Here is a 26,371-nt window from a genome sequence, read left to right as displayed (position 1 = left end):
TTCGTGGGATTTTATCGAATTATAATCGTAAATAATTATACTGTATATAATTACACTTTGATAAATCCTTTTGTCTTTTATATAAATTATATTTATTAAAATCAAAGTATAATTTAATCAATCTTTTTATATCAAGTATTAATTGTTTATTAAATTATATAACATAAGTAAAATTAATATTTAAGTGATAACATTTCTCAAGTAAATTGACAATTTCGTAAATTAAAAAAAAATATCAATAGGTAACAATCTTCAAGTAAAATAAATTCCAATCAATCGATATTATTTGCGATTGCTCGATAGAATCGATAGAAGACAAACGTTTAAAATTTTAATACAATTTAATTTTTATTATTTTCGATTAATTCGCTGTATTTGAATTTTTAGCGAAGAGAAAGGTAAAAAAGAAAGTGTTTTTTTTTTCTTATGGTAAATACAAATTTTTCTAATTTATTAGAATCATATCTATGTTATATTTTATCTATGGATTATCAATTGGTACGATGAATTTGATGGAAGAAAGTTGAGAATCATAACCTAGCAATGTATTTTAATTTGCATTCGAAGATATTTGTCTGATAAATACAAAATATTTATTGTAAATATTAAAATAAAATTTTTATATTTCATAGTTGTAATTTTTGATAAAACATTAATTGCAAATGTTGCACTGCATAAAGAATCGTATAGTTTGTAATTACAAGGTGTTACAACAAGTAACGTGTGTATTAGGTAAATAATTTAATACATCAACGTGTTATAGAATTATTTTGTTTATTTTAAATTATTTTTAGGTGCAAATATGTCGATTCAAATCGAATCTGTTAGTCCTGAACCAAGTTTGAATAATTCAAATAAAAAAAGATTAAGAGTGGATGAAGATGAAAACAATGCTATAAAGATTCAAAAAGTAGATGTAGTAAAAATTAAGAAAAGACCATATGCTTTGATGATGGGCTATCTCGGTAGAGATTATTATGGAATGCAAATAAATCGTGGAATGAAAACTATTGAGGATGATTTATTAAATGCATTGTTGAAAAATAACTTGATTACTACTGAAAATATTGAAAATTTAAGGTCCTTCAATTTTCAAAGAGCGGCACGGACAGACAAAGGAGTATCGGCTGCTAGACAGGTCGTTTCTCTTAAGCTACGTAAGATGCTTATTTTTAACAATTATTGATATACCATAAAGAAAATTTTTAATCATAGTTATATCTTTAAAGTTTAAACGAATAATATTATTTTTTTAGCTGAAACTGTGTCTAAAGATAGCATAAATGATTGCTTACCAAATGAAATTAGAGTATTTGGAATCAAACGCGTTACAAAGGGTTTTAATAGTAAAATTAACTGTAGTGGTAGAACATATAGATATATCATTCCTACATTTGCATTTGCTGAAGAGGACAAGGCATCATTACCCTCTCGAGAAGAATGTGATGTAGAAAAACGAATGGAAGAGTTGTCGGTTATCGAAGGAAAACCATATAACGACTTTCGATTAAATTCAGAAACTTTAGAAAAAATAAATCTATTTATGAAACTTTTTCAAGGAACTCATAATTTTCATAATTTTACATCAAAAGTGTAAGTTATTTTATTAAATAATTACATATATATTATTTTATAAAATTTTGTCTAATGTTTTATATGTCCGCAGAAAGCCATTAGATCCTCGGGCAAAACGTTATATAATTAAATTTCAATGCGTAGAAACATTTATCTCAGAAAATATAGAATTTGCAATAATAGAAATTAAAGGCCAAAGTTTCATGTTACATCAAATTAGAAAAATGGTTTCTATGGTTATTGCATTTTTAAGAAATATGGCGACAGAAGATTCTTTAAAACAGGCATTTAAAGATGAAAAAATGGATATACCATTAGCTCCCAGTTTAGGTTTATCTTTAAATTATGTAAGAAATTAATTTCTGAATTCTATTACATACATAATTGCGATACAAAATCACGCGAAATTTTTTTTTTAGGTACATTATGATTATTATAACACCAGGTATGGGTCAGATGGCATACATGAACCTTTAGATTGGAAAGAATGCGAGGAAGAAGTAGAAAAATTTCAATCGGAATACATAATAAAACATATTGTAAATACAGAAGTAGCAGAGAAAACGTATCCTTTTAAATGATTTATTTAAATATTTAAAACATAAAAAAAATGTTTTTTTTTTATTTTTCTAATATTGCTACCTTAACTATAATATAATCGTAGAATGTTGAACTGGCTTGCCAGTCTTCCCTTACATTCATTTTCAGTCAGAGAAGAAGAATCAATTGCGTTATAATATCTATATTACTCTTTCAATCACATAGATATATTTTTTATGTGCTGATAACTAATTATAAATACTAATTACATTTATAATTATGTATATAGATGCTAAAACATAATAACAATCTCTAAAAAAAGAATGAATCTTTTGATAAAAATTATTTTTAAAAAAATTTTTGCTTATTTCCCGAGTGATGTTACGATGCGTTAAAAAAAAAAAAAACGACATAATTTACTAAATGAAGCTGAAATTATGACTTAAGTAACGTACATTTAATCAATCTTATCAAATCGATTTTAAATGAATTTCTTAGAATTTCTATTATAGCGTAGAATTTTGTTATTTCCACATTTGTTTCCTTCTTTTATGTATCGTACATGATGTGGATGTGTTCATCAACACACGTATATCGCAACACAAACTCATATACTTACTTAACGGGTAATTCCGGGTCGATACACGATCAGTGGTGGATCCCAGTTGATGACAGCAACAACACGATACGGAACTCTTTATTAGTATTATTCCAATTTAAACAGTTATATTTTTTGGTTATTATGAGAATTGATAGAAGGTATTTCTTTTTAAATACATTTTTTGGTAAGTAATACGAATATTTTATATTATTATATATTTCGAAAGATTTTTTATAAAAACGAATATTACATGTTACTTTTTTGCGTAAATTTTCATTATGATTTAACATATATAAACTAACATTATTAGTGCATGTACAGACATGTGTTAAATTGAATATATATAACTCTACACGAACACACTCACACAAATTGAAGAATCACATTATACGTTATTACGATGCTCGAAACAATTCTTGAGAAACTTTATCATACTGGAAATTCCAGTTGACATTTTCTCTCGTGAAAAAATTTTGATCTTTAACATATTTTAGTTTATTTATCAAAGTATCCTATATTTTTTAAACATTACATTACATGTAAATATTGGTTTATATAAATTGAATACGATAATAAAAATTTAATTTTGCGTATCGAAATTTGCATATCGAAATATCTATGTAGAGAAAAAAATTCTGCTTGTTATTATCTAAATGAAAAATATTTTTTATTATATACCATTAATGTATAATGTTTATAAAATAATTGATTAATTAATAATTTAATGCACGAATATGTACATCTTCATTCTAAGGAATCAAAAACCAGTTTCATTTGTGACTATGGAATGTCCTTGAACTCGGAGAGGAATCTTGCAATTATCTAGCGAAGATAGACACTCAAAATACGATTAATCTAAGACTGTATTGTAATCAGTGTCACGTGGCTTTTATTTTTCTTTACATTTTTATAATCAATTTATGTATATTTCATTTTAATAAATTACTATAAAATGTTATATATTTTATATTAATTACGCACATATGTATACATAAATATATATATACGTACTATATATATATATATATATATATATATATATATATATATGTATGTATGTATGTATATATATATATAGAGAGTATTAATATGTATAAACATCAATTTGATATGATCTATTCAATAAATTATTTTCAAATTAAATTAATATTATATGTAATTTTGTATCACATTTTTAAGAAAATGATCATATAATTAAATGATTGTTTTAATTTCATAGCCTTCTTAAATATTGTATCCACACAACAAAGAGTGAAATGTGGGTGAGTAAAAAAATCTGAAAAATTAGTTTCATATATATATTATATTTTTTAATGGTTTTTGCAGTGCTGGAAATTTTCAATGTCAAAACGGAGATTGTATAGCAAGCGAACTTTTATGCGATGGAGAAGCAAATTGTAAAGATCAATCTGATGAAACACAGTCTGAATGTTCTAAACCACAATTAGTATGCTCACCATATGCTTTTCGATGTAATTATGGTGCCTGTATTGATGGTGATCTAACGTGTAATGGAATACGAAATTGCATTGACAACAGTGATGAAACATTGGCTGCATGTTCAGGTAGCTTGCATAATACTACAACCTCTGTAGAGTGTTCCATAAATCAATTCAAATGTGATAATGGTCAGTGCATCGACTCGATAAAACTATGTGATGGTAATGTCGATTGTAAAGATCGCTCTGATGAAACATCTTCTATATGTGGATCATTAAAGTAGGAGAACATTATTATATTAATAAAATTATTAAACTACAATATGTCTCTAATATTATCATTTATTGATATAATTTTTTATAGCTGTGATCCATTTTTATTTCGTTGCTACTATGGTGCCTGTATAGACGGTGATTTAAAGTGCAATGGTATATTAAATTGTGCGGATGGATCAGATGAAGATATAAGATTGTGTTCAAATACAACAACTACTACTACTACTACTATACCATTTATACCTCCTTCAAGGAATACAACATCAGCACCTTCCCCATGGACTCCACCACAATCAAATCGTTGTTTGGTGCCTCCTCAACCAGCAAATGGTAAACGGCAATTACATAAGTCGCAATGCCAAACACAAGAAAATTGTGATGTGCAACAAGGTGTACAATTATACAGTGGGGCTTATTTGGTTTACACCTGTAATTCTGGCTATAAAATAAGCGGTTCTGCTGATGTATTTTGTGGTCCAGAGGGAAAATGGTTAAATATTCCATTTTGTTCTGGTGAGTTTTATACGTTAAATATCATTATAACAAAGAGTATGTCATTATTGCTGTACATATATATTATGCTTTCACTAGATTTTTGATTATTTTCTAAATGCATCTTTCATCATTTTAGAAATACGTTGTAAATCATTGGCTTCAGCATCAACAAATGCTAAGTGTACATATAATGGTCAATGGACAATTTGTGAATCTCCTGTATTGCCTGGAACAATGGCAACATTGAATTGTCGCAACAGCTATCGTGAAGATACGCTATTTCTATCGAGGCAAAGAAGTGAAGTTACATGTAATGAAAGAGGTCAATGGGAACCAGAACCATTACAATGTATTCCAGGTCCGCTAGTTATTAATGTTCATATTGGGGGCGACCGTGTAACATTACAAACTAGTAATGAAAAAAATCGTTCTCTTTCTCCTATAATCGAAGTTTTGCCTGACAAAATTATAATACACGCAGATACTCGTAATTCTAACAATCCTGAAATTGATGTTAGAATGCTTAACTTAAACAGGGCTTAAAAAAAAAACAGATGAGTCCAAATATGTATGGATGTAATCTCAAATATTGCCAATTATATGTTAAAAAAATGTTACAGTAGATACATCCTTAGAATTCAGCACGATACATTTTTGTCAAATTTGATTATCAAACGATTTGAGATAATTCACGTAAAAATATTGTAATTATGAACTCTTAAGTAGAATATCTTAAAAACTTTAGCCAAATAATATTAGATTTTATTTATTTATGAGATATAACGCAATGTGATATTTTTAATTTATTTAGTTTGTGAAAAATCCGTTAAACAGTTGAATATCGTTATAACAAATAATTAAAATACTATCATAAATAAATTAAAATATATAAATCCCCATTTAAAACCTATCACTTAATCCTATCAATTATATACTGTTTAAGATTGCAACTGTGAATTATCTCTTACTAAATATTATATTAGATATTATGTACTGGGACATTGTTAAAAAATTATAGTTTTTAACTATAAATTTTGTACATTTATCCAAATTTTGTATAATAATTTTCGTTTCAATACATGTTTTAGTATGTGGAGTTATTACTCCAAACGCAAAACCTCTCATTGTACATGGCAATGCTGCTAATATTTCTCTATTTCCTTGGCATGCTACTATATATGAAACAAAAAGTCCAGATGGTCCAAAGGAATTTATTTGTGGAGCAACGATTATAAAAGAGAATTTCCTTATTACGGCAGCTCATTGTGTTTTTGACGAAACAAATAACAGAGTAAATGACCCAAAGAGATATTATATAGCAACTGGAAATATTTTTCGTGACTATGATTATTCGGAGCATGATTCACGTTTCGTTAAAAAGGCTAAGGTATGGAAAATTAAAAAGTGAATCTAATATTAAATGAAGTATGAAATATTCAATGTGTATAAGTAATATATTAATCATAAAATTTATTATGTATCATTTTCCAGGTGAAAAACATTTATGTCAACTGTAATTATTTGGGCTTAGAAGGAAACTACGCTTGGGACATAGCTCTCTTAGAGATTGATGTGCCATTTGTATTCTCAGCTTTATTATTACCAGCATGTTTGGATCAATCTTTTATTGAATCTGGACAAGGGGTAGTTGCAGGATTTGGTAGAACTGCTTTCGGATCATCAAGTTTTATTCTACAATCTGTAACACTTCCCTATGTTCCTCTTAATCAATGTAAATCTGTAGGCAATACTGTACAGTCTGAGAAATTCATAACAATTGACAAATTTTGTGCGGGTTATACAAATGGTTAGTAATATAAATAATAAATACATTAGATCAAATACATTTTACAGATTATATTAAATGATCAATGTATATATTCTAGGAACATCTGTGTGTGATGGCGATAGTGGCGGAGGATTGGTATTTCAAACTGGAAATTTGTGGTTTTTAAGAGGTATTGTTAGTATTGGACTTGGTGAAACGCTATCTGGTGGTATTAGGAGTTGTAATAGTCATTCATATTCTCTTTATACACGTATTTCCAGTCACATAAGCTGGATTCAAGATATTACTTTCAAATTAGAAACATCTAAACCAATTCCTTCATGTCGTAGTTCAAATTCTTATACACTTGCATAACTTGATAATAAAATAAAGTACTGATTTTATATAATTTATTAGTTCGGTAATTCCTACAATAAAGCAATAAATTGAATACTTTAAAAAAAAGTAAAATAATTAAAAAAATTTTTTTTTGTTCGTACATGCACATATTATAAAAAATGACGAGTTTTTATAAAAATATTAATTATTATTTTATGGATGAGTATTATTTATTTTTATTACAAATAATTTTTTCTCATAGAAAAATTTGGAATCTATTAAATAAATTAAATAGATTTGATGCTACAACAATACCCAATCATTAACAACCCATGTGATCTTTTTCGTGAAAAGTACAATATATGATTTCTTTTCAATTAGTCTACAATGTTTGCAATCAAATGAAAGTATAATATTTCAGAAAATATAATAAATTAATATTTAAAGAATTGAATGTTTGTTTAAACATTCAATACCTAAAAATACGCGTTCAATATAAAATATAATTAAATCAATATTCGAATATAGTTAAAATTTGAACGGGCGGTCATTATCTATCTATGTAAATACAAACGAAATTTTCATTGATTTTGATCGTAATCGAGTTAGTTCTCTTTTGCGTTCCAACGAGTAAACATCGAAGGACTCTCTTTTCAAACGAATAAGATTAAAAATGTTAAACTTTTGATTATTTTACAATTATTTAAACAATTTGAAATACGAGCGGAATATAACTAATATTTAAGTAATAGTATGTTTGTTTAAACATTCTATAACTCGAAATACGTGTTAAATATAAAATAAAAATAGAATTAAATTAATATTCATATATATATGATATGTACGCGATAAATATAAAAAATTTAATTAAAAATTTTTAAGTTACGTTATGTGCGAAAGAGGTATAAATTACTCAACCTTATCGACTGATATAATGACTGAGAGGGAGAATGTTTCCTACTTGCGTTTGTAGTTCATATTTTGTCCACACTTGTCGCTAAAGTCATATATACTTTGAACGAAAGTTGACATCTACTCGATCATAGATCGGTAAAACAGTTCGATACGTTTGATGATATCGACAATTTGGTCAATTTCAAGGAATATAATATAAAAGAAGCGAATTAAGAATTTAAACTTATGAATATCGGAATTTTTCGTGGTAAAAAGTTTTTCTTTACAAAATAAGTATAAGTAGTAAACAATTAATATGTTTTGGAGAGTAATCTTTTCTTGTAGAAAATTATAAAACGAAATTTATTCAACGTGACTCATCATTTCTTTTTCTTTTATACGGATATTTTCGATAGCAACGAAAAATGCAAAAGTTTTTACCGATTGTTTTTGGTTCGTACATATATTCACACAATTAATATTGGCAGTCATAACGTAAAAAAAAATTTTTAGTTTATTTTCTCATTTAATATCACACGTGATATATAATTATTATATTAATTATTTCTTAAACGTCTCTCTTCATGTCTTCATATAGTTATTATTAATTACAGTTAAAATGATGGCTTTTACAGAATATTTGGAAAATTATTAAAAAGAAATAAAATATAATAACTAAAAATTTTATTATCACTTCGTGTATAGAAATTATTTATAGGAAATTGTATATCGCATATAAGTGCCTTGAAGGTAATATTTTAAATACTAAGGATATAACAAATGTTTATTATCTGATAAAGGTCAGATTTTGGATGAATTATATGATATAAAAATAATACTGGTTGATTAACATAAGAGGAAAGGTTTTTGCTATCTTGTATTTTGTTTACAGGAATACGTTTTAATTTTACTGGTATATCAGCCATGTCTACATGGATATCCGCAGACGAACGTATGTTAAAAGCAATAAGGAAGATAGTTCCAAATTTGAACAATACTAAATATAAAGGTCAAGATGGAAGAATAGGAATATTCGGTGGTAGCTCAGATTATACAGGAGCACCGTATTTTGCAGCAATGAGTGCTCTTAGAACTGGTGCAGATATAGTGCATATATTTTGTGTAAAAGATGCTAGTACTCCTATTAAATCTTTTAGCCCAGAGCCAATTGTACATCCGATCTTGGATCAATACGATGCTATGAAACATATAAAACCTTGGTTGGATCGTTTACACGTTATAATCATTGGGCCTGGACTTGGAAGAGACGATAAGATTCTCAAAGTCATAGTTGAATTGATTTCAGTCTGCCGCGAATTAAAAAAACCATTGGTGATAGACGCGGATGGATTATTCTTAATATTTCAGAAACCCGATATAATCAAAGATTATCCAGATCTTATACTTACACCTAATGCTATGGAATTTAGTCGATTAGCTAAATCAATATTAAAAAAATCGATTCAACCATCTCCAATAGTTAAGCCTGCAGATGTAAAAGAATTGGCAGATTCTCTTGGAAAAAATGTAGTCATTTTACATAAAGGAGCAAAAGATGTTATAGCGGATGGACATGAAGGTACTGAAACTATATCATGTGGCATGGCTGGTTCCGGAAGACGATGTGGTGGTCAAGGAGATCTTTTAGTTGGATGTGTAGCTGTTTTCTGGTGGTGGGCCATTTGTGGTGTAACTTCTGATTCTATTATATCACCTTCGATAATAGCATCTTATGCAGGATCAAGATTAGTTAGAGAATGTAATTCAGCTGCATATAAAATTAAACAAAGAGCCACTTTGACAAGTGATATGTTGGAACAGATACAACATGTTTTTGCTAGAATTTTTGAAACTCATAGCAACAAGTGAGCTATAAGTTTGAATCGTAAATTCATTTATAAAATTATAATTGATACTATATTTTTTTTATAGGGCTAATCTGTGTGTGTGAGTGTGTGTGTATATATTTATAGGCAATTTTGATTATTGCATATGAATTTCTGGGTATAAATAATTATTTAAGGGATTTTTTTTTAATATGTTTAAGTTAAGAAGGAAAGGGTATATATGTATATATATAATATCTCATTAGAGTTTTCTTAATATTCGTTTTAGAAATTCATCATTCAATGGGAGAAATCGATTGCAAAATATTGATAATTAAAAACATTGGATCACGTTTAAGTGAAATTTTTAGGATACAGGAGATGTAGTATACTAAAGAATACTAATAAGTACAGTGTTATTTTATGACAAATTAGATTACATACATGCATTTAGCATTCTTGATATCTTATATATGCAAAAGTCATAAATAAAATATTTTGTACATTTTATACTCTAGAGCATTTAAGGAACAAAATAGGATCAGTGCATTGGTAATTAAATTTTTAGAGAGAAATCTACTTATATATTCATAATAATCATAATAATAAAAAAAATTTCCTTTTTTTTCCTTATTTATATAAAATTTTTAGATTTTGAAAGATTACACAAGAACTATAGAAATTTAATAGTCATTCGTACATAAATACTAACAGAAAAATTTGTCATACAACATGTATGTGATTTATCACCATACATTTCTAATATCATTTTTAAGAATGATGCTCTAGATTCCAGCCATGGTAAGCCAATTAATTAAGTACAAGTATTGTATCATACTGCAAACTTCTATCTGCTACTTAGAACCGATATTGTCATCGATTACTGTCTTATTATAATTCATAATTTCATTACCTAACAGATATTTTTAAGAATGTACATTATCTCCTTCCAAAAGTTCACTTTCTTTTGTGCGTAAGATTAATAATAACAATGAGTATATATGATATATAAAAAGGAGAAGAGGTAAAAAGAGATGTGCAACTTACACATCGTTAAGAGAGAGATTTGGCATTAATATCTTAGAAAATACTGCCTACTTATGTCGAATATGATGTTCACTAAAAGTTCTTTTTCGAACATCATTCAATTTAAGCCATTAATAATACTAATATCGATAACCTAATTTATCATTTATAGACTACGAATAAAATGTCAGTACTGAAATATGATTTCCTCTTATTAAAAGAGTTGGTGGCATGTCACGAGTTAGTGCTTCTAACCATGCCATGTATAAGGGTGCTGACACTGCACCTTTTCTTGGCATTGGTAATGACCTGTAAATTATATTAAATCTAATTAATTATTATATTTTTTAGACAATATCATTATCAGACTAGAATTATCATGAATAATTACATACATTACTACTAATGTGGATTGACTTGAATTCTCCAAAAGTAATTCTCGAAGTCTTAATTGTCGATTAGTTTTGTCTCGCAGTGTTTGTAATTCAAGATCAGTGACACAACACTCTACAAAAAACATTTCATTGATGATTTTTGATAGACAATCATTTTATTACAATGATAAATGTTCAAACCTGAATTATCAGAAGGATCATTTCTTTGAAAATCAGATATAAGTTTGTCAAAGAAATTTTGAGTATCCTGTCGAGGAGCAATACTGATATCATCTACCATTTTTAAACTCGTATATTTTATTCGGAATTTAGCCATGATTTCAGCCATTCTGAAATAGATGAGAAGAGATAAAAAAATTTTTGAAGTATATGTAGAAGAAACGAATTGATACGAGTATTTAAAAATTCTTACTCCTTTTCTTGAGCCTCAATATCTTGTTTGTGATTAGCCAAAGCAAAGATTCTCATCTTGCAATGTTCCCAATTAGAACGTGTACTGATAATATATGGCAAAAGAATTGTTAAACCTATAAAATGAAACAAAAATGCATAGAGTATAAAGAATGATCTTTTCATTATTTGAACATTTATTCTTTGGATTACCTCCATCATCGTAAAGCCACCATACATCAATTATGCCTTTCTTGTGTTTTTTTTGGAAAATTGTCATGTGTTCCGGTAACACTGGCATTCCGTTTCGTTTTTCACTGAAACATGAAGAAATTATACTATATAACATTTACATGTACGTGTATATGGCGCGCGCGCGCGTTTACTGTGTATGTATTTTTTTTCTGAAAATATTTGAGATTTACGAAAGAAAATACCGTATTTTCGTTTGTATCAAAGAAAATATTTGAGACTTACGAAAGTAACTTATCAGCAGCTTGTTTCTTCTTCTGTTTGATGTGATCACGTGCATTCCAATGAGTAGGGGATTCTCTAATTACATTTGGTCCCTCAACTGTAGTAAATTGTGTTCCTACTTGGAGATATAATGAATATACAATGTTGTATCTTATATGTTACAATTTTTCATATTTTTGATAACTAATTTTTCAATCTAATTCCTTAATATAATACATACCAAGGTATGATCTAACATACGTAAATACATACCTATAGTTGGTACACTTTGTACTCTTGGTATTTGACTACTCATCGAGAGATCACTATCAGCATGCATCAATGTAGTACCGGTTAAATCGTAACTACTTTGTGCTAGAGTTCCATGTTCTTCATCTACTACAGTAGAAGCTACTTCGGAACAATCCAAACCATCTTCGATACGTAGAATTGCAACGGCTAGTTTGTGGTCGAAAGCATTGCTAAAATGACGAAAAAAATAATGAAATTATTAATGAAAAAATTTAACGAATAAAAAGTCTAGAATAAGATGAGATTTTATTACTGAAGAACGTTGAAATATTCTTGAAGATCTTTATGATTACAAGTCGACCAATGAGTTTTGTAACCCATTAAGACAACGTTTGGAGCTAACTTTCCTACTCCTGTTGCTTGCATCAATGCTGATGCACCTCTTTCCAAATTTAAATCTTCTACAACGTGGTAAAAAGACTTGATTCTATGTCTTTGTAACCAAGCGTATCCATTTCTCAAACGTACCGATCTTAATCGATACGATAAACGTGTCTATAAAAACATGATACATATGTTAGACCAGTAGTTTTTATTTCGATGATCTTTGTATTAAAAATGATCATTATATTTTTTTAGAAGATTTACGATTTTAAGTCTAAATTTATACCTATGATCTACTTTTAATAAATATATAAATATTTTTTCAATACCTTTTAAAGCACATTTATCATTGATCATTATTAAAAGTAAATTAAACGATTATTCATTTAGAATTAGATTTAAATTAAATGATATCGTACAATATTTCTTACACTATCATTTAACAAGCAAACTCGATAGAACACATCGAAGTAAATCAATCAATAATTATTGACAATCGATCAATTAATCATGATTTATCTCACAAACACTATTAATCAATCCATACTTAACTGTTATAGATTGTATGACAAAGTACCTACCTGACATATTTCCCCAGAGATTAATAAGGAATTATTTTTCGTGATAAGATTTGCCAAATATAAAAGAGCCGGCCTCGTACCAGGATGTCCAGTAAGCGCCAAGATTTGTGGAGCATAATTTTTCACATGTTCATCGATAGAATTCAATCTACAAATTTATATATATATACACACACACACACAATATTTACTCGACTAACTTGAAACAAGAAAATCTTTGTAATCGAAAGATATGAACTTACCTATAGACAATAGATAACGCAGTTTTATAAGTTTGCGCTTGAGTACTGCTACCCCAATTAACATCTGGCTTACGATATACAACTATCAGGTATAATGCGAAGATAATAACAAATGTTATTAACGAAGTTACCCAATCGATGAAATACATAATGCTTACACAGACGATGAAGCCAAATAGAGATAACCAGGTGTTGTAATACTATAAAAGACGATTATTCATCAGGATTAATCAATTATTTTATCTCTCAATAAGAACCTTGAATTGGTTTAAATTTTTTTTTTTATCAAACAAACATACTTTAAATGTAGGTCGCCAGCCAAGTGGTCGAATAAGCGCAGCATGAAATGCGCAGAAATTAATGAGAGCATATGATGCTAGATAAAAATTTGATATTAACGGTGCGACTGCATTGAGATTGGCTAAAAGTAAAATTATTATATAGATAGTAATATGCATTTCTACCCTATTATGTAATAATACTTAGATAATATTATATAAGTAATAATATATATTGCTATTCTATTATATAATAATACATGACTATATATAGCTAAATAGTAATATTATATATTAATATTATAGTATCATATACTGGTATTACATAAATATATAGTAAATAGGTATTTTATTATATAATAATACATAACAAGTATTATCAACCGATCACTTACCTATCATAAGAAATACAAACGCAACAAGAAACGTAAGTCCATATCCTCTGTATGGCTCGCCAGTTTTACCATATCCTTTACTAAAATATATCAATCCAGGATATATTCTATCTTGACCTAATGCTTGGATTAATCTTGGTACTGACAATAGATTTGTTAATGCTGTTGAAAGTGTTGCAGCAAAACAGCCAGCATAAATGAGTGGTCCCCAAAGTGACATCAGTTGCATTACCTATACAGAAAATGATTTATGATTAAATTTATAAATCATTTTATATATATACATATAAAGAAAATATATTTTAAAAAATTGTTACAAAGAAATTGAAGGATATTTTTTCTTTAACGACTTACCGAATAACTATTATGAAGTCCATATAAACAATTACTTTGAGAAATACATTGAACTGTACCATTTACTCCAATGATACCACTGGCATCTCTCAATGCTGCTCCACCAGCAAAATATACAAAAGTGACATAACTTATCATGGATATTAAAAGAGCTAAAAGAGTCCCAATAGGTATACTATTTCCTGGATTTTTCAAATCTCCCGAAATATTCGCACCAGCTTGGATACCAGTTACCGAAGGGAAAAAGATTGCAAAAACCGAAAAGAATGTTTGATTGGTGTTTTCAGAAAATCTATAATCTGAGGCCCAATTCTCCTTAAATACTTCCCCTGGAAAATTGAAAAGAAAAAAAATTTGTATACGTTACACGATGATAGAGATGAATTAAGTGTATACACGGAGTGGACGAAAAGTTTTTAGATAGACCAAAGTGATTTTAAAAATCGATTGATCTTTTTCATAGCTTTTTCAAGCGAGATAGGCTTCTTGCAGTTTTAGAATTTGAACAAACAAAAATTAGCCGAAGAAGTCTCAAAGAAGAAGAATTGATTTTTGAAATTAGGAACTCTTAGCTCAACCTTAGAAACTTTTAGTTCATCCTGTGTGTGTGTGTGTGTGTATATATATATATATTATTAATAAAATAAAATAAATGAAAATATAATATTCACACGAAAAGCCAATGAATCCGTGAGAGATTTGTTCTTGATTTTTCGGGCCAATGATAGTACCAATTAAAAAGTCAAAAATAGCTGCTACGATGACTGCGATAAGGAAGTTCTGGGCCTGATAAATATATAAAAAAAAAAAATATATAAAAATATACTGTCAAATTGATTAGATTATACACTAAAAAAAAAAAGAAATAAAATTGTCACTTTTAAAACAGAAAGAAACGAACGAACGAATGAACGAACGAATGAACGAACCTTCGATTCCCATTCCATGCCAATAGCACAAATCAATATCATAACTATAAGAGCAATGGTACCAATGATTCTAACATCATGTATTCCATTATCTATAATTTTAAGATTATGTTCTTTGAGTAGATCGTTCATAGAATCACAGAAACCAATTGTGTTCATTGATGCCGCAACTGCATTCGCAAATGCGAATACTATTCCAACAGATGCACCAAACTCAGGGCCGAGTGATCGAGAGATAATGAAGTATATGCCACCTGCAAAATTATTATTTCAATACAGTGAGATAACTGAGAACGAAAAGAGAGAGAGAAAGAGAGAGAGAGAGAGAGAAAAGAAAATTTATTTTCTCTAAAAGAAATAAAAAGCATTAGAAAATCAAATTATATATTATACATATAAATTTGAACGATAAAATCTGATAAGAAAAGTTGTAAATTGCTATACTAGTTTAATCAAAGAAAAAAAAATTAAGAAAAATATACATAAATGATATACTAAATTGAACGATAAAATTTAATAAACAATATTACAGATTGCATATACTAATTGTATACATATAATGGCACTCCTATTTTGGAAAAAAAAGAAAGAAAACGGTAACAATCGTTATTGTAAGCCAACACACCTCCCTTTACTTCCCCATTAGTGCTAATTGCACTTAAGCTTAATGTCGTGATGACACACACCGCTGCCGATATTCCTATAATAACAGTACTCTGTAATATTCCAGCTTGTGCTACGACCCATGAGAGCCTTAAAAAAAGCATAACGCCCCATATGTTTAAAAGGCATGGTATTAAAACTCCTTGGATCCATCCTAATTTGATTCCACCAGTATAAATTTGCGAAGCAGTTCCAATTTGTCCTGTTTCGACGTTTGGATCCTGAAAAAGGGATTACAAGCGTAATAAAGGGATTTGCAGATGTAATAAAGAAAATATTTCTCGAAGAGGGAAAATGAGGGTTGCTAATAAATCCTTAACGATCGTAACACTTATTGTATGATGTATTATCCGTACTGTGGAACCTTTCGTGAGACTTGTTAAGGGGCTTAACATTGTCCCTTGGCATTTAATAGTGACAGGCAATCTTACCTATCCTGGTCAATTCTTTATTGCTACATAAACTCAATATATCTATTCTACTTCAATATACCTACCCTATCTTATCTTATCCTATCCTACTATTCTCTTTATAGGGGTCGGGTAAATCAATAGAAATATCACTAAAGTCGAATGGTCGTTGGGTAGCAAATAATAGTGTTCATACCTTTATCAAATTTCCTTCGTGTAAAGTACTTAACGATGGCCTCTTCGCACGACGACTTAATCTGTAAAATGTATATTAATTATATAACGATATATTCATACGTATATGATTTTTATGTACGTATTACGTAAGTTATTATAATTATTTAATCGTGAGCGCTCTTTTGTTCTGTTTCTTTTTTTCTGTTCTTTTCTTTCTCTAGATCTTATTAAGATCATTATTCTTACTACAATTATCTTATTGTTGAAATAATTATAAGATATACACGTAAGACTATTAGATCAGATCTATTCTTTCTATTTAATTTTATATATATTTAACTTGATAGTGATTTGATATATCATGTTACCTACTCGATTTATTAAATTTTTTGTACGTTTAAAAACTTACTTTTTTTTCTGTATCCAATTTTATTCTATTTCCATTAAAAGAAATATTTATTATTCATGAATTATTATATTACATTATATGATTTCATTAAGTCAAAAAAATATGATAAAGCTAATAAAGAGATAGATACTAGTGAACACTTACAATTAGGCACACCGTATGCATACTCCATCGAAACGTTAGATAAATAGTTATCTTGAGGAATAAATCGTATATCATTATACGTGTACATTTCAAAATTATTACATTATCAAGTAAAACAATTATTAATTAATTTATTCGGAAGTATTATTTTTTGCGATAATTTTATCTATTATTTCTTCTTCAATAATTTTTACGAATATCATTTTCAATAATGTTATATTTATTATTTCTATAATAATTATATCAAGCAATTTCGAGATGAGTTTAATTCGTATCAATAAAGAAATAATTTTAATTATTAATAATTTATTTTTTTAATAATTTTTATGTATTTCAAATACATAATAATTTTAATCATCATTATTTTTATAATAATGTTCGACGAGTATCGTTCTTGATATATACACATATATATATATTTATTTACTATTTTTATAATAATTATTATATTAATAATTTAAATAAGAATAATTGTTTAATAATTTTTAAAATTATTTACATATACCTACATAATAATAATAAATAATATTAAAAATTAAAATTAAAACTTTTGCAGATTGTACTTTATATAGATACCTGTAATGATCCATTCGTGGAACAACATCCCAGAGACCGCTCACGTTCAACGTCATCGGAGATCTTTTATTATTTTCATTTTGTTGCGTCCCTCCTGTCGTATCGTCCTTGGCGTTTTTATTTTGAAGCCGGCTCTCCATTTCGTTTTTTCTAAAGAAAAATAAAAAATAAGAATATAACGACGAAGAAAAAGAAATTGATCATTTTTTGTTCACTCGCAAAATTTTTGAGAGATCGAAATTGCGAAAATGGCCGCCATTTTCTTTCTTCAACTGTTATTTTCTCTTATAAATAATCTTCTTTTACAAAAGAAATAAATGCATATATTATCCGTTTCCAAGTTAATTTCGTATTCGTAAATGAGGTATCTTTTATTTTTTTTTTTTTTAATGACTAATCGTCGACTAAATGATGCTAATAATGTGAGATAACAAACAAGGAAGACATTTTTATTTCTTTTTCACAATGTTTCCTCATTTTTCTTTTTTCATTTTTATTTCTCTATCCTTCTTTCTATCTATCTTTTTCTTTATATTTTTATTTATTTTTTTTCAAATCTGATAATACATATAGAAGTTATATTCGTATCGTAGAGAGATATATAATCGATATCAAGAATGTATAAGTAGTTAAGTATAATTAAATGGATTTTTTGTTTCCTTTTTTCGAAATGATTTGCTCGATTATAAATGATAGCTGATAACGGATGAGGAAGATATTATATTTTGTTTCTTTTTACAAAATTACTTCGTGGTTTATTTTTTTTTTTTTGTTTTTTTTTTCGAATACGATTATGGATTCGATATTAGCGCGGGTAATTTAAAATATAATGACTGACTAATCGATAAGAGAAAGGTCCACATAAAATAGATCTTGGCCTCCGTAAGACAAGATTAATAAATTTCATTTGTATGTACACATACACATATATACACACATACGTATATATACACACCCGTAACGACCGATATGTACGTATACAAATAATTTTTATTTTTATATTTACGACTTTGACCAGTATATTTTTCTTTTCAACATTTGAAAAATTGAATATACATTGTACATGATTGATTTATTTTTATAAGAGTCCCTAAAATTTTCTAAAGCTTCAGGTCCCTTAAAGGTTAAATTTGGGTTCTAAGCCATTCTATACATACCTATGGGGATCGTAAATGTACCATAGGAAAATAACAGCAAACAAAGCAATTGAAAGTCATGATACAATAGTAAGACCTTTCCCTTATGAGATCACATTTGAAGACGAGGCGTGAAATGGAGTCAGTGGTATCAGATGATATCTTTTTAATTAATCGAATTGATGATTTACATGAGTTTAATAGAATGGAATGTGCGTATGTGTCTATTCGTTTGTAATTCGACCATAACTCTCTCTTTCTCTATTTATATGTTCTTTTCTTTATTTATCGTCGAGGAATTTATATCTTTTAAAAGTCAATTGACGTAATCTTCTTCATTGTCATCATCGACAAAAATTCTTTTTAATTTTACATACATACGCGCACAGACACATACACACATATAATTTTTTATCACAATTTCGACGAAATGTTTTTTCCGTTCGGATATATCTAAATCATTTATCGGAAGTTTAAAGTAGTCCATCCATTCGAGACTCTACCGCACTCCTTCCATTCACTTTACTTTCGCCTCAAAAAAACGTAATTAAAAAACCTGTTTGTTATCATTCGAAAAGAATGAATTCGATATCAACAATCACAATTTTATTTTCTCCCTATAGATCTTATCTCGTATAAAGATCATTGCGAGAAACGATTAAATGCCTACTTAGATCGTTATCACAGTGGTATTATTTTTAAAATTGTCAGTAATATACGTAGAATGCATTTGGAATGCACATGAGTGTAAAACAGATTTTTCTAAAAAATACAAAAAGATTTCTTTTTTAAAAAAGATAAACAAATCATTTTTCTCTTCCTTCCCTTTTCAAAAAGAAAGAAAGAAAAAAAAATAGAACACCGATATGTTTCACTAGGCATACGTATATACATATTAACGACTCTAAAATTGTACCGGCCGATAGTAACATCCGAAGGTCTAAGATTAGACGCCGATCATATTTTTCACGTTCAGGAAAAAAGAAAAAAAAGGAAAAATATATTTCCTTGAAAGAAATGAAAAATATTTCCCAAAAAAAGTGATAAAAGTTTTGAATTTCGTAGAGAAAAAAAATGGGAAGAGTAAAATTAATTCGTTTAATTGATTCGTTTTGTCGATCGGTAAGAACAAACGAGCGATTTTCTTGATTTCGCCGACACTGAATGAAATATCTTATATTTAAATAAAAATAAAATAAAAAATGTATACACATATACATGTATGAATATATGTAATATGTGTGTGTACGTATGTATATGTAAAAATGATAAGAGATGATTCACTAACGTTCGACTATGATGATAGTTGTTGTATTGACACTTTCAGTGGAGCACAGTATAACGAAGCACAGTGCAACGCTTCAACAATCAACAATCAACATTGAGTAAAAGCGCACTAAAACGGGAATATATATATGTGTGTACTGAAGAAAGAAAGAAAGAAAGAAAGAAAGAGAGAGAGAAAGAAGTGGATGATGCAGTAATAGATGTTGAAGTAGAGAGCGTAATGTAGTAAAAGATGAAAGATAAAGATAATAACGTATATATAAACACGCACACGCGTATACGCACATATACACTGAGAAACTGATGTTGTATAAGGCACGAAGAAGCCGAAAGAAAAAAAAAACCAATAACGAAATTAGATTATTACTAACGATGACGAAGATGGAGAGCACGTAAAGGATACCGTAGGACAGACGAATGTAGCACGGCGAGTAAACAGCGAATAGAAGGAACGCGCTAACTTGAATCACCCGCGAAAGCGCGCAGCGCGCCGCTCTTTTCTCTGAATTTGTTCCTCCCCACTCCAAGCGACGTTGCGTAGAGCAGCAGCGCACTTACTATGCCATGCGCATGCGCGCACCCTTTCGTCCTACGCGAGACACACCATTCCTTGCCTTCTCCTTCTTCCGTATATATTAATTCTTTGACGTACAACGCGTAATTTGTTTTTCTTTTTTTTGTTTTGTTTTTCTATTAATGTGTTAATGTATGCACTTGTTGCACGTATCGACAAGTTTTGTATATATGAGAGAGAGAGAGAGAGAGAGAGAGAGAGAGAGAGAGAGAGAGAGAGAGAGAGAGAGAGAGAGGGAGAGAGGGAGAGAGAGAGGGAGAGAGGGAGAGAGGGGAGAGGGAGAGGGAGAGGGAGAGGGAGAAAGAGAGAGAGAGAGAGAGTGAAAGTGAGAGAGGGAGAGAGAGAGAGAGAGAGAATATATATTTATTAGTTTTAATTAAAAATAAAATTTTTTTCGGTTATATTTTTATATATAAAATTTCTGATTGAATTCCGTTTTCATTAATTTCTTGACCAAGTTAATTTTTACTAATTTCTTTGTTTTTTCGTCGTTCTTTCTTTTTTTTTATGAATGATGATTCATATATGATTCTTCATATGTTATCTGTTTCTTTGTAATTAATTTTTTTTTTCTTATTCTTTTGTTGATTTTTTGAAAGTATCTAAAAGTACATAAAACCATAAGATATTTGCATCGTTTCTTTTAAAGTTTCAACATTTATATAACCGGTTTTTACCGCCTAGACTAGAGAAGTGGCATCTCAAATCGTTAATTAAATCCTTCAGTTGTAAATGTTCGTTCGTGAAAATTCTATTTATCCATAGACGAGAGATAAGAAAACTTTAATTGTATTTCTTCTTAAAGGCCATTGCGGATAGAGAAAGAGAGAGAGAGAGAGATAGAGGGAGAGAGAGAGAGAGAGAGAGAGATAGATTGATAGATGTGAATAAACGAAAAAAAGAGAAAAACATTACACTTTCGAAAACTAGGTGAAGGTTATTGATTTGAAATTTATCGAACGATCGAGAACATTTTTCTCTTTTCTTTTGGTTTTTTCTCTTTACGAAAGAATCTAATTATCATATTTACTTATCACAAGAATAAATCAAATTGATTAAATATTTATTACGATTAGGATAATCTAATCAGAAGAAGAAGGGGGTAAACGATCTATTGAATGATTTCTATATCTCACTCTTCGTGTATCGTTGATGTATCGATTGGATCGATAAAGAAGAATGAAAAAAAAAAGAATAGTAAACAAGGTAGCTCTAGGAATTGAAATTGAGTTTATAGAAGCATTTTCCATTTATCGTTTAAATCGTGGAATAGTTGGTAATATTTAGATTGGTGGTGTGCGTATGTAGCAGCAAGAGACGGAATTAGCTCAATTAGCATTCTTTGACGGAAAAGCAAAATATTCCGGTAAGAACCCGACTCGGATTCTTGTTCTCGCTCTCGCGAGAACGGCACAAATAAAGCATCGATATTATTGATGATAGACTAGAGAGAGAGAGAGAGAGAACCTATTTCTAGAAATCTTAAATCTTATCCTCTGAAATTTTCTTTCGTTTGAAAAATTAGACACATTAGACCACACGTTTATTGTATATACGTTACAATAGGTATTTTAAAGACTTCTTTTTCTTTTTATCTTTCTCTATTTCTCTTTTTTTCTTATTTACCTGATATTATTTATCTCGATATTCATAAATTTATTATTTACTTCTAATTGATTTATTTAAGTATATGTGTATCTATATGCCTATATGAAATCGAGTATCTCTCTATAATATAATATATATACGTTAAAATATAATATATACTATATAATAAATAAATAAATAAATATATATATATAGATATTTCCTTTTTATATAGATACATAGATATAAAATCATCTATCTATCTATTATATAAATTATATGAATAATTATATTATTTTTTTAATATTAGCAATATTTAATACACAATAACTATTTGTCATTTTCTTTTATATTTCTAGCTTTTATATATATTTTGAATATTTAAGCTATTAATCTTTGATAATAAATCTTGGCTTTTCCCATTCTTTCTTCCTCTCTCTCTCTCTCTTTCTCTTATTCACCATATTCATATATATATTATCACATGCGATACGTATTTAAAATGTTTCTATATATGAAATATAGTTATATATATATATATATATATATATAAAGATCATTATCTTAGAAACCATATTTTGATATTCTTATAAATTATATATAATCAACTTGACAATGGTAATTACGTATAATTAAATAAATTTATACATATATATGTCTATTTATATATGTCATCGCTCGTATGAGAGATAGATAGATAGATAGACAGAGAGAGAGAGAGAGAAAGAGAGAGAGAGAGAGAATGGGGAAACAGATCACATGTGATAAGATAAGATGATCCGACTCATAATTATTATCCTGTACGACACGGATAATAAGCAAAAATGTAATTATTATTAGCATTATTAGCATTCGGAAACGTTTGTTCACATAAACGAGTTAGGAGTTAGATCCGTGTTGGTTATGTATATCAATTTATCTTTGTAGATGATTTACTAATTCTTCTCTCTCTTTCTCTTTCTTTCTCTTTCTGTCTTTCTCTGTTTCTCTCTCTCTCTCTCTCTATCTCTCTATCATGTTATCTATCATATATATCCATTTATCCTTTATCTCTATCTCTTTTCCTCATAAGAAAAATGTCTAGTTAAATGATAAAAAACGAATAAAAAAAACAATAAAAGAATGATTATATAAATCGTTGACGATATATAAGATGATAACTATGATTTGCGAAGGAACGAAACGAATTGCGATTAAATGTATTATATCATTTGAAATCGTATAGAAAGATATATATATATGTGTATGTGTATATATATACACATACATATATATACATATATATATCTATACACGTAAAATAGGATTTATTCTCTAAGTACTCATTATGTTCTAGAGTCCCTTGAGGTTTTCAAATCATTAGGGAATAGTAAAACATATCTAACAAAGATTAAGAGAGTCAGCCACGAAATCAACCTATATATATATATAGGTTGGTTATCATATATATATATATATATATATATATATATATATATATATATATATATATATATACATACATACATACATACATATTCGAATATGAAAATTTCTTTGACCTTCGATCCTTCTTACCTTCCGAAAATTGAATTTCATTCTATAGAATTAGTATAACATTGTGAAAAATGAGAAAATTAAAAAAGAAAGAGAGAGAGAAAGAGAGAAGGGATATGAATGAAAATTCAAAGAAAAACCGTGTAATATATCAAGAAAAGCATTTATGATGCATGCGTGAAAAGAGAACTCGCAGAAATCTAAATTAATATTTCGTGTTCGTGGAACTATAGTTAGACGCCCTCGGTGTAAGAACGTATGTCAGTACATGCACACACGCGCGCGCTCACTCACGCACATACATATATCATACATATATACATACATATATATACATACGCATATGCAAAAATGTACATATGTACACTTATATATGTATGTAATCATGCCAATCGATATCAATTTCAAAGCATTATCGACATAGACGATCCCTACGTTATCAACTTCTTCGTATCAAAATCAAAAATTTTGGCGCCAATCATCCATTTTAATATATACTTTGAATTAAATACTAGGTTATTTCTCTCTCTCTCTCTCTCTCTCTCTCTCTCTCTCTCTCTCTCTCTCTCTCTCTCTCTCTCTCTCTCTCTCTCTCTCTCTCTCCGAAATCAGGACAGGAAGTAGGAGTAAGCAACGCTGAAACTCTTCAGGTTTACGACTCGCGTATTTAACGCACGATCGGCACACATAGATATATACATGCAAATGTACGGTTACACACGGTTTCTGTATCTTTCTCTCTCTTGCTCTTTACGTGATTTTTCGAGGGGATTCTAAATAAAGAGCGATTCGCCTTCGAATTTCATCACCGCATTCGGATCGTTCCTTTTTATCGACTATATTTTTTCAATAATATATGTATATCAATAGGACGATCGATATTTGATAAGATTTTATAAGATTTTATAAGTGAGATAGAATTGAGAGAGATAATGTGACAGAAAGACAGAGAGAGAGAGAGAGAGAATGAGAGAGAGAGAGAATAAAAGAAATATTGTGGAAAAAAAAATGTAAAAAAAATGTAAAAAAAAAAAAAAATAAATGAAAATTTATAAGAAATCATCGTGGAGATAAAAGTTAGAAAAAGGAAACAAATGTTATATATACATACATGTTTTGAATAGAAAAGTATTTCAGTTTTATATGTTTCCGCATAGAAGACTCCATTTTTCAGCATAAAATTATTTCACACTATTTTTCTCTTTTTTCTTTTCTTTCTTTTCTTTCGAATAAAATGTTCTCTTCAATTTTTACAACTGATCTTCACGAAATTTTTTATTTTCACTTATATCGTTTGTAACGTTTATAAACATTTAAGCAATTCTTTATTCGATTCTCTATCCATCTCTCTCTATGATACGAAAGAAAATGACTAAAGAGGAACACGAGCATCATACGAATATATATATATGTATGGAATCATTACCACGTTTCTCGATGAGTTATAATAATACTACACGTAGAAAAAAAGTAATTAACCAGGTGTGTGTTACCTGCACATCGTTTTGTTTCGTTGATGCGGCAATAAAAAAAAAAAAGTAATAGAAAAAGAAAAATATATGATCTTAGGAAACGATTTGAGATAAGAGAAAAGCCAGAGTACGTCACTAAGATGTATCATTTGTGAACGATAGGACGAATGAATCGAGTGAGTATTGTGATTCGTCTTAACAGTGATAAGAACGTCCTGCAATATCTTCGTTTTAATCCCAATCCGCAATACGCGTACATGCATAACATTTTTTTCATAAATCTTTTGAAAAAGTTTTAAACACGCGTAAAAATGACAGAGATTCTCACCAATGAAACAGTATTGTAAATAAAAAACAATCGGCGAAAAATTTCCTTCCTATTTATATTTCTTTATGTGTCGTCATTCATCTTTTTTTTTTGTCTTTTTAATTTGTTCCTTTTTGAATCGAATTACGTGTGATCAAATAAAGTGCAATACATATATAAGAATTCCTTAAAAGCCACGCCTAACGAGTACATATGTATATCTCGGGCTAACCTCTCAACGCAAACAATTATTCCTCGAATACGCTTATTTCCTTGACGATCGACGGATCGAACGAGCCCGGACCTCTCAAGATCGAACAGCCACGATCCAGTTCGAGCCAGTCCAAGCCAGACAACCCGGTAGACCACCTGGATAGCGGGCGGCTTCCTTCCATGAAAGCTCTCTCCAGTCAGAATCGAAGTCGCTGGAATAAATGCGCCCTCTTTTGTTCGTATCTCTGAATCCTAATTTATTCCTAGATAATTAAAAATATTATATTAACAATTAATTCTATGTCAAAAATGAACAATCTCTTTGACTACTTCTTTTGGGATTTTTCTTTAGGTCGGACCATTTTTTCTTTTTTGTTTCCTTTTTCCTTTCTAATTTTTTTCTTCTGCGATTTTTCTTTGCTTTCTTTTTTTTTCTTTCTTTCTT

At 28.7% G+C, this 26,371-nt stretch overlaps 5 protein-coding genes across 13 annotated transcripts; 4 read left to right on the top strand and 1 right to left on the bottom strand.

The window, feature by feature from the left end:
* The first annotated feature begins 110 nt into the window (after window positions 1-110).
* Window positions 111-1,405, top strand: LOC127061785 (pseudouridylate synthase 1 homolog). Its single transcript, XM_050989122.1, has 4 exons — window positions 111-398; window positions 458-732; window positions 795-1,138; window positions 1,257-1,405. The coding sequence occupies exons 2-4, from the start codon at window positions 663-665 to the stop codon at window positions 1,281-1,283; spliced, it is 441 nt and encodes a 146-aa protein (XP_050845079.1). The 5' UTR covers window positions 111-398; window positions 458-662; the 3' UTR covers window positions 1,284-1,405.
* Window positions 1,284-1,934, top strand: LOC127061958 (pseudouridylate synthase 1 homolog). Its single transcript, XM_050989486.1, has 3 exons — window positions 1,284-1,309; window positions 1,363-1,593; window positions 1,667-1,934. Exons 1-3 carry the CDS (start codon window positions 1,284-1,286, stop codon window positions 1,932-1,934), a joined length of 525 nt encoding a protein of 174 aa, XP_050845443.1.
* On the top strand, window positions 1,774-7,206 carry LOC127061781 (modular serine protease-like). The gene is made up of 10 exons (XM_050989116.1): window positions 1,774-1,922; window positions 1,995-2,140; window positions 2,768-2,900; window positions 3,936-3,978; window positions 4,043-4,435; window positions 4,520-4,944; window positions 5,063-5,284; window positions 6,015-6,313; window positions 6,418-6,733; window positions 6,813-7,206. The coding sequence occupies exons 2-10, from the start codon at window positions 2,063-2,065 to the stop codon at window positions 7,067-7,069; spliced, it is 2,166 nt and encodes a 721-aa protein (XP_050845073.1). The 5' UTR covers window positions 1,774-1,922; window positions 1,995-2,062; the 3' UTR covers window positions 7,070-7,206.
* Window positions 7,207-7,362: 156 nt separating this feature from the next.
* On the top strand, window positions 7,363-10,265 carry LOC127061783 (ATP-dependent (S)-NAD(P)H-hydrate dehydratase). Of its 3 annotated transcripts, none has more exons than XM_050989118.1 (3): window positions 7,363-8,195; window positions 8,820-9,792; window positions 10,043-10,265. In XM_050989118.1, the coding sequence occupies exons 1-3, from the start codon at window positions 8,174-8,176 to the stop codon at window positions 10,089-10,091; spliced, it is 1,044 nt and encodes a 347-aa protein (XP_050845075.1). In that variant the 5' UTR covers window positions 7,363-8,173; the 3' UTR covers window positions 10,092-10,265. The 3 variants fall into 3 exon arrangements, with proteins under 3 accessions (XP_050845075.1, XP_050845076.1, XP_050845077.1); XM_050989119.1 differs by having other exon boundaries at window positions 7,363-8,677; XM_050989120.1 differs by having other exon boundaries at window positions 7,363-8,727.
* A 679-nt stretch (window positions 10,266-10,944) lies between these two features.
* Window positions 10,945-26,158, bottom strand: LOC127061779 (bumetanide-sensitive sodium-(potassium)-chloride cotransporter). Of its 7 annotated transcripts, XM_050989109.1 has the most exons (20): window positions 20,523-20,712; window positions 20,239-20,346; window positions 17,815-17,964; window positions 16,705-16,765; window positions 16,061-16,319; window positions 15,436-15,689; window positions 15,178-15,292; window positions 14,507-14,835; window positions 14,153-14,384; window positions 13,779-13,900; window positions 13,480-13,679; window positions 13,238-13,385; window positions 12,586-12,827; window positions 12,294-12,502; window positions 12,042-12,159; window positions 11,778-11,881; window positions 11,587-11,701; window positions 11,355-11,503; window positions 11,175-11,286; window positions 10,945-11,088 (listed from the first exon to the last, which is right to left on the bottom strand). In XM_050989109.1, the coding sequence occupies exons 3-20, from the start codon at window positions 17,952-17,954 to the stop codon at window positions 10,953-10,955; spliced, it is 3,045 nt and encodes a 1,014-aa protein (XP_050845066.1). In that variant the 5' UTR covers window positions 17,955-17,964; window positions 20,239-20,346; window positions 20,523-20,712; the 3' UTR covers window positions 10,945-10,952. The 7 variants fall into 7 exon arrangements, with proteins under 7 accessions (XP_050845066.1, XP_050845070.1, XP_050845064.1 ...); XM_050989113.1 differs by lacking the exons at window positions 20,239-20,346; window positions 20,523-20,712 and adding an exon at window positions 25,946-26,158; XM_050989107.1 differs by lacking the exons at window positions 20,239-20,346; window positions 20,523-20,712 and adding an exon at window positions 25,046-25,267.
* Between the last annotated feature and the right edge of the window lie 213 nt (window positions 26,159-26,371).

The sequence above is a fragment of the Vespula vulgaris genome, chromosome 2 (genome assembly GCF_905475345.1).
Source record: "Vespula vulgaris chromosome 2, iyVesVulg1.1, whole genome shotgun sequence".
NCBI classification, from domain to species: domain Eukaryota; kingdom Metazoa; phylum Arthropoda; class Insecta; order Hymenoptera; family Vespidae; genus Vespula; species Vespula vulgaris.
Note: the sequence above shows the minus strand (reverse complement) of the source record. Positions and strands in the feature narration are given on the sequence as shown.